Here is a 7,500-nt window from a genome sequence, read left to right as displayed (position 1 = left end):
ATGGAAATGTAGAAACATTTGTCATAGACATCGAGGAGAGGCCTGTAAGACAGATACTTTAACACTGTGTTGAAATGAGACAAATGCTGAAGGTGAAACATGACACTAGCATGTGTAGCATGACCCACTTGTAGTTGTAGATAAGGAATCCCTCCACAATGAGCATGTGGATTCCTTCCTCTGAGTCAAACTCAACCTCGGGCGACAGGCTGACTCCGTGGGAGCGGGCAAACTTAACCGGGTTTTCCTTCCAGCCTTTGACAGTGCTGACCATGGCCTCCATGTCCAGGGCAGTGATCACTGAACAAGGGAAGAGCAGAAGGTCCAAGAATGACTACACAGCACAGAGGAGCTTTGACTCATCACTGTCATTTAGTGAATTGCTGTAGTATTCACACATTACTTTAGCAAATTTAGGATTGATGCGTTACCAAATCGAAATGTGCATGAAAGAAAAAGTACTTTACTGCATGTTTTCCTAAGCGAAATCCATTCTTACCATCCCACTGTCTAAAGCCGTCGTCCCCGACTTCTATTTGATTGGGTTTCTGAAATACCAGTCACAAACAAAACATTGCGGCAACCTAGTAACCACTGGGAGCTGATCCCTCCTGGACAGGGCAAGTCAAGGACTCGTCTCCACCACACGTCCGCGAGGGAAACGAGTAAAAGAACAGGCGATGAATCGTTTTATCGCAAAATGATTGAAAGGGGATTTTGTAATAATTCCATTTGATCAATAATTGTATTTTATATGTCTAAATTTGGTTTGATTTTTATTATTGGAGTGTAAAGATGGAGAAGTAGAAGAGAAGCCACAACTCTTATGAAAAGTGACTTTACTTTATCGTATGAGGGTCTGCGCTGTGCGTGGGGCATGAGCTGCGGTACATGCACTAGAGCCAGACAGAGCTGACTCTTCTGTGCTCTGAAGCCTTTAACCTTAAACCTTATGTTAAACTGTCTGTGAGCACAGATGGGTGTGTCAGGTTAAATCATTTGTTAGGGTTAATGTTCATGCAAAAATCCAGTTGCTTTAAAAACAACCTTGGTTGAAAAAAGTCTGACTGAAGTGAGAACGCTCCGCCCTTCGATTGGCTGTCCAGGAGACAATCAGCCAGATTCATGACAAGGCCACTGCGATGATAAGTCATCCGCAGGTCAGACCGCTGTGTTACTCCTATTAAGTTAAAGGCTACCAGAGCTAATATATCTAAACTACAGTAGAAGGGAGAAAGTGGCTAAGCTATGAATAACTACAGTGTCTATGTCGAGCCTTAACTCAGGTTAATCTTACCTTGAAAAAGTCATCTTGATGTATCACACAACAGTTGGGTAATGTCTTAAGCAGTCGATTTGTCAGAGTGGTCTTTCCACCATTGGTCACACTGTAATAAAAGCACACACATTATTTAACAGGGACATTTTACACAAAAGAATATTGTGGTAAAAGTTCACAAATACATTACCCTCCAATGCCGATAATAATCTTCATTTTGAGTTAATGGTTTTTTTGTTGGTCACCTCTGGAATCAAGTAAAAAAAAGGAGGAACCCAGCTCAAACTCTCCCTAAAAGGCTCAAGAGAAACCTTTCCCTTCTTTCCTCGGCCACAATGTCCCCCTTTTTATTACTTCATTGATCGAGCATCTGTCGGCTGGGTTTATAAAGCATGCGGCCGCAGCCTTGAGCATGTCTGGCCAATCAGGGCCCTGTCCTGCAGCCAATAAGGCGACACGTCACCCTCCACTGCACCAATGGGACAGGGTGGGCTCTGCATGAGAGTGGAGTCTAAAACAGTTAGTCCTTCGGACTGAAAACTATTTAATAATCATTACAACATGCGGCTGACAGAAGCCTACTTATAGTTTTGTTTGTTCTATAAAACTATATATTCTGAGAACAAGGTTGAAGTGTCTGGTAATGTGACCTACCTCTAGAGAGTTCTGTCTTTGAAAGGTCAAAGCTGTGAGGACTCATACTCTAGTCTATACATTAATCACACAACAATAACAGTCACAGTCTTTACCTCAGACATAAGTATCTTGTTGAGTAGAGGCTGTTATTTGGGTTTTAGAGGGGAAACGTCCACGCTCAGACGGTCAGTGAAAAGCTGGTTGCACTAAATTTAGCTGCTGTTTGTATGTGCAAAGGCTGCGTCACACATACTTCTAATGCAACAGACTTGATGACCACCTCCATGTGACCACAGCAACACAGTCTTATCATCAGAAGTGTATCAACCTGCCACTACAACACACGGCTATCCAAGCATCATGTGACAGCAGGGGGTTTATTCTTTATCTCTAACACGTTCTGTATCATGTATTTTAGGCTTTTTTAGTGTGTGTAATGTCCGACTGCGTAAAACATTAGTCTGTTCTAAAGTCGCACCATGTGGAGTAACTTTTCCACCATATGTTTGAGCCAAAGGTCTCCTCAGTGTTTGTGATACGTGATTCTGGAACACGCAGGCTTAAATAAAGGCGTGGCAGATAAATCACTTGTGTGTGTGTGTCATGGACATAGACAATAACTGAACAAGTCAATCAAGAAGACATTTATTTCATACAAACATTGAATGGCACCTTGTCAGAAATACAGTGATACTCTCAACAGTGATGCTTTCCTTAAATATAGTTCATTTGATCTACAATGTACAATATTTTCTTCGTCGTAAAATAATTAGCAAACCATAATAGCAAATGAAAAACTGGCATAGAAACTGGACAGACACAGACGAGCATGCCACCTGCATATTCAAGAAGAAGAACACATTTGCATCAGTAACACCTAAAGATGGTCCAAAAAGTCCTTCTCATTGCACATTATTCTTTTGGAGATGCTTAAAACAAAACAATACCAAAACATTGACATTAAAAACAACATTTGTGCAAACGGCTGTCTCAAAATACTTTACAATATTTACATTTTCAAACACGAGGTCAGACCTCAGCTTCACGCTCGTTGTGTGTCTAATTAAAGCCATGCTATACGTGAATGTGAGAGGACATGCGTCAGGCAGAAACTGTTAAATGAGTCTAATACTTTGGTACGCATTAAATGTCACGATGATAGCGGGCGTGTCATTAAAACGAGTGCCTTGAAAAATGATTGTCCCGACTCCTGCCACTGATGAACCTGTCAGGGAATGTGAACAAGCTCATGATAATGTTTGATCAGCCCTGAGGGTCTTCAGCTCTGTCATGGGAACAAAGGAGGGTCAGTCTGTCTCCAGCTCTATGACAACTGCACAATATCATAGTAATAAAGCAATAATAGCAATACTGAAATATGTCAAAAGTATTGAAAGTGAACACAGTTACTACAGTCACTAAATCCATTCAGCTGTTTGTAATGACATTTAGAGCGTGTTAAAACAATACTGCAGTGAGCTTAAGATTCGTTTTCTGAGCTTCCAGTTTGGACTCTTAAAAAACGTAATTATAGATTCAAACTTAATCAGCAGCTATCTAATAAAGCCTGTGTCCTTACTCATTACACGTCATTTTTCTAAATGACTAATCCCTGAATGTTCTGTAAACGTCTGTGTTGTTGACGGCCCCTTTATTCTGAAATACAATGTAAATATAACTATCAAAGCCGCTCAGACACAGAAGAGTTATAGAGAGTTTTATAATGTATACAAATCTAATCCTAAACATTCACACTTGTGTTACACTGAGCTACGTCCTTGTTGCAGCGTGACAGTGCATCTCAGGTTCATCCTCTGCTGGCATTTGGTCTGTTCATTCCTGGGATGTTAGCCCCCCCCACGGCACTTAGGACACTTTAAAATAAACCCACTCGACTCCAGATCCATAATGTGTTCCTGTGCAGGGCATTTCCCCCTATATTTCAGAACAAGCTGTGCTGGGTGGATATGGCAGACGATAGTTGCTGACTGATTAAAAATAGTTTTGATTGGTTATGTGGGGAGAGGCCTGAGAAGAGCAGCTGTGGCTTTATGTAACACAGGGTAAGGAGGGACTCTGAGCGGGGAAGAACACCTCTTGGCTTCAATATAAAGAGCTGAAACATGACTTGGCACGGGTCACAAGTATGCAGACTTAATGAAAGAGTGCAGATACGGATCATACTACTGCCTTAATGCTTTACGTGTTATGGACACTGGAATGGGGCAAGTGTGCAATAAGCTTTATGCGTCTTCTCCTCCAGGGCATTGTTGTCAGCCTGACTGATGCCCAGCATTGTTGCTCCAAAAAAACATAAACAGGGCAGTGACCCCCAAACTGGACGAGCAGCTACAGCAGAGCCTGGATCTCATTCCAGAAAAGATGCTCTGATATTCTGCAAAACCCTCAAGCTTAGAAAAATCCACCCATTCTGTGCAACATTCCATGTAAAGCAATATCATCTCCATGGGGACAAGCAGGTTGCGGACCCTCTACCAGAACAGTACACCTCAAACAAATTGAAACGTTTGTATTTAAATATCAAGACAGTGCTTATTGTGTCTGGTTTTGTTTTGTATTGTATTAGATTTCCTTTTGTCTTTGAATTACCCCTTGGGAATAAATAAAGTGTAGCGATGAAGTGTACTTCAAATTAGGGGTGGACGATGTCGTCAAAAATGAATATCTAGATAATCTTCTGTATTACCTTTTAACTATACATCAGTAAAGTGCTGAAATGTGCCTGTGACTGTGAAATGAACCACAAAACAACAGAACTATCCCTTTAAACCCTTGTTTGGTAAGGTTATATTCTAACTTTGCATACCTTCAAACCCCCCCGTCTACTTGGAACGTACAGTGAGAATATGTTCTGAACATTTACGTAACCAGCCCGTCCTGACCTCCAGCATGTGAGCCTAAAGGTCCTGAACTCCTCCATCACTGGCTCGTCACCTTTGCCCTCACGTGCATCGTTCAAAGTTAGAGTCCCGGGCAACATTTGCTTCTATTTGCTTACACTGGGTCTGACATTACAGCTCTGCACAGACATAACACCGTGGCAGCCACAGTCTTACCTGAAGGTCAGATGTCACGGGCCACGTCTGCGATCATTGACTTGGGCCTGGAAGATACAAACACAAACCATAAGAAACTGTCCATATCAGACCAACCCAAACACTACAGGGATTTTAGAATGTGGGCTGCTGATGCTAACCTGACTATTTTATTAACACATTTGCAATGACCAAATGCGAGAGGATGAGTTCATATATATTCTCTCTCAGGGACAGTGTCAATGAATGGACAGAATTCAATATCATGCTTTGGATGTGGCAAATGTTGTGCGTTTAATAATCAACTTTATGAACAAATGCAGAGACGGCTCATTCAAGTCACCTTTCTTTAGCTGGTATCGGGTTTGCCTGCTTATCCTGGTCAAATCTGTAAAGGAATTAAAAATATAAACATATATTCTAACATATGGCAGAGTTAAAATAGATAAAAAAGATGAATTATGCCTTTATGCACCATTACAAACACGCTCACCTTTCTTTTTGCGCTCTGATCTTGTCGTCATCGTACCTACAACAGAAGTGTGAGTTTATTATATAACAGTTAATAGAAAGTGTCCAGCCAGGGTCAGTCTACTTTTAGTTCAGGTAATATTACTACAGTACTACAGACTCAGGGCAGTGTGTCTCGACAGCGCTCCCTGGTGGTGACTTACTGCAGCACACAGTCCGGGATCTGCACGTGCTCCATGGGGATGATCTGACTCAGCTCCTCCAGAGTCTGAACATAACGAATCTTATCCAGGAACTTCACACTGTCGAGCATTACAAAAACACACGTAAACCACTTGTGTTTTTTCTGATACAGACAAGGCAAGTTTATTTGTAGAGCACATTTCATACACAAGGCAATTCAAAGTGCTTCACACAGCAGGACAAATGCATTAATATCACAAAGAAACCACAGAAACAGAAATAAATAAATAAAATAAATGAATAAAATGAATAAAATAAGTACAATAAATAAAATAAATAAAATAAATAAAATAAATAAAATAAATAAAATAAATAAAATAAATAAAATAAATAAAATAAATAAAAATACAGGGTTTTATTTAAATGCATCTTATAATATCACACAGTCTAACTTGTAAAAAAGATGCATTTCTGATTTAATTTACAATGCACAACTTTACATAATATGCCGTCTACTGAAGAGAGCCAACGATTGTCAAACTTTCAGTATGATTTTCATTATTCAGTGCAATATAATACATATATTTATTTTATGTTTCATCTTTTCTCTTAGATTAGTTTCCGCTCACCTGATAAAAGGTCTGGAGATGGCGATGACGGTCCTGATAAACCACGTCGGGTGAACAATGACCAGACACTTCAGGTTCTTCCTCAACCTGAACATGTGTGGAATAAGTGAGTCAATCAATCAATCAATCAATCAATCAATCATTTTGGGGTGGGACTTACTTCCTGTCAATCATCTGGTAACATCTCTTGAGCCAGCTGATCCCGGGCATCCTCCTTCGTGGTGTCGCTCCGTTCAAATAAATGATCATGTAATCTTCTGCCACGAGCAACTCCAGGCTACTCACAACATATCTGAAAATACATGTTTATAATGATAATAATACTTTCCATTTATACTTTCCAGGACAATAGCAATAATGAAAGAGTCGATTAGAAACAACTAATACAAGAAACTGTGCACAAAAGAGAAAAACTGTTTAGCATCGCCGCATTTTAGATGGTTAGATAATATTGACAGGTCAGAACATTTTTTCAAAGGCGTTATTAATGTTTAAACACTCAGATATGATTTTTGTCAATTGTAAGTATATAAACCGGAACATAAATAATGATAAGGTTCAATATACATAAGTAGAGTTAGAACGTCTCCTGCCCTCCAACTGAAAATATTAAATTCAATTCTAGAATATTGTAAGCAGCTGATTTTTTATTTTTGTTTTATAGTTGACTAAATATTTGATTAAGATTATAATTATTTATATTCAACAGAAAGGAGAGCGCATATAAAGATACTGTTGACAAGTACTTCTCTGTATGCATACTTATAATAATTATGGCTCCTTGCAAGTGTAGCTTATACACATTACAGAGTTGTTACACACCCATTACACACCCGTTACATTACACACCCAGTTAGACTTATTTAACCTTTAGTCGAGCTCTTGAACAACCACTTAGCATACAGAAGTACAGTATTCTGATATGTTCTCATACTGTAATAGGTTCTCATGTTAGACCCTTTATATACAACATAAATCAGTAGTTTGCTCTGTCTGTGTAAATGTGCATTAAAGCTGCTGGCGTGAGCCCATAACGAGGGGAGAAAGAAAGGCTCTTACAGGAAGAGGTTCTCCATGATGTACGTGTAGTCCTCACTGTTACTGTCAGGAAGAGAACAGGCTGAGAACACGATGATGGCATTCAGGCCTTCACCATAGTAACCTGAGAGAGAGAGAGAGAGAGAGAGAGAGAGAGAAGGAGAGAGAGCGAGGGAGAGAGAGAGAGAGAGAAGGCGAGAGAGAGAGG

The 7,500-nt window shown here is 39.9% G+C and overlaps 2 protein-coding genes and 2 long non-coding RNA genes across 6 annotated transcripts in view; 2 read left to right on the top strand and 2 right to left on the bottom strand.

The window, feature by feature from the left end:
• LOC140356055 (nicotinamide riboside kinase 2-like) overlaps positions 1–1,647 on the bottom strand; it is a 2,453-nt gene extending 806 nt beyond the window's left edge. For 2 of the 3 annotated variants that reach the window (XM_072440769.1, XM_072440770.1), the window contains exons 1-5: positions 1,470–1,647; positions 1,298–1,388; positions 500–548; positions 129–300; positions 1–42 (exon numbers count right to left, since the gene is read on the bottom strand). The exon at positions 1–42 is cut by the window's left edge and continues 30 nt beyond it. In XM_072440769.1, coding sequence (XP_072296870.1) covers positions 1–42; positions 129–300; positions 500–548; positions 1,298–1,388; positions 1,470–1,495 — 380 coding nt within the window. In that variant the 5' untranslated portion in view covers positions 1,496–1,647. The remainder of the gene's footprint in view (positions 43–128; positions 301–499; positions 549–1,297; positions 1,389–1,469) is intronic. The other variant, XM_072440772.1, reaches the window with a different exon arrangement.
• Positions 1–6,346, top strand: part of LOC140356058 (uncharacterized) — a 10,297-nt gene extending 3,951 nt beyond the window's left edge. The window contains exon 3 of the long non-coding RNA XR_011926052.1: positions 6,239–6,346. This is a non-coding gene — a long non-coding RNA (uncharacterized lncRNA). The remainder of the gene's footprint in view (positions 1–6,238) is intronic.
• LOC140356062 (uncharacterized) overlaps positions 1–7,500 on the top strand; it is a 334,871-nt gene that overhangs the window by 133,168 nt on the left and 194,203 nt on the right. The window lies entirely within an intron of this gene.
• LOC140356057 (caytaxin-like) overlaps positions 4,966–7,500 on the bottom strand; it is a 17,566-nt gene continuing 15,031 nt past the window's right edge. The window contains exons 6-12 of the mRNA XM_072440774.1: positions 7,314–7,416; positions 6,415–6,546; positions 6,255–6,341; positions 5,646–5,744; positions 5,465–5,500; positions 5,315–5,359; positions 4,966–5,039 (exon numbers count right to left, since the gene is read on the bottom strand). Coding sequence (XP_072296875.1) covers positions 5,000–5,039; positions 5,315–5,359; positions 5,465–5,500; positions 5,646–5,744; positions 6,255–6,341; positions 6,415–6,546; positions 7,314–7,416 — 542 coding nt within the window. The 3' untranslated portion in view covers positions 4,966–4,999. The remainder of the gene's footprint in view (positions 5,040–5,314; positions 5,360–5,464; positions 5,501–5,645; positions 5,745–6,254; positions 6,342–6,414; positions 6,547–7,313; positions 7,417–7,500) is intronic.

Source organism: Eucyclogobius newberryi, unplaced genomic scaffold, assembly GCF_026437365.1.
Source record: "Eucyclogobius newberryi isolate DKJ021-1_F unplaced genomic scaffold, fEucNew1.0.hap1 SCAF_12, whole genome shotgun sequence".
Classification (NCBI taxonomy): domain Eukaryota; kingdom Metazoa; phylum Chordata; class Actinopteri; order Gobiiformes; family Gobiidae; genus Eucyclogobius; species Eucyclogobius newberryi.
Note: the sequence above shows the minus strand (reverse complement) of the source record. Positions and strands in the feature narration are given on the sequence as shown.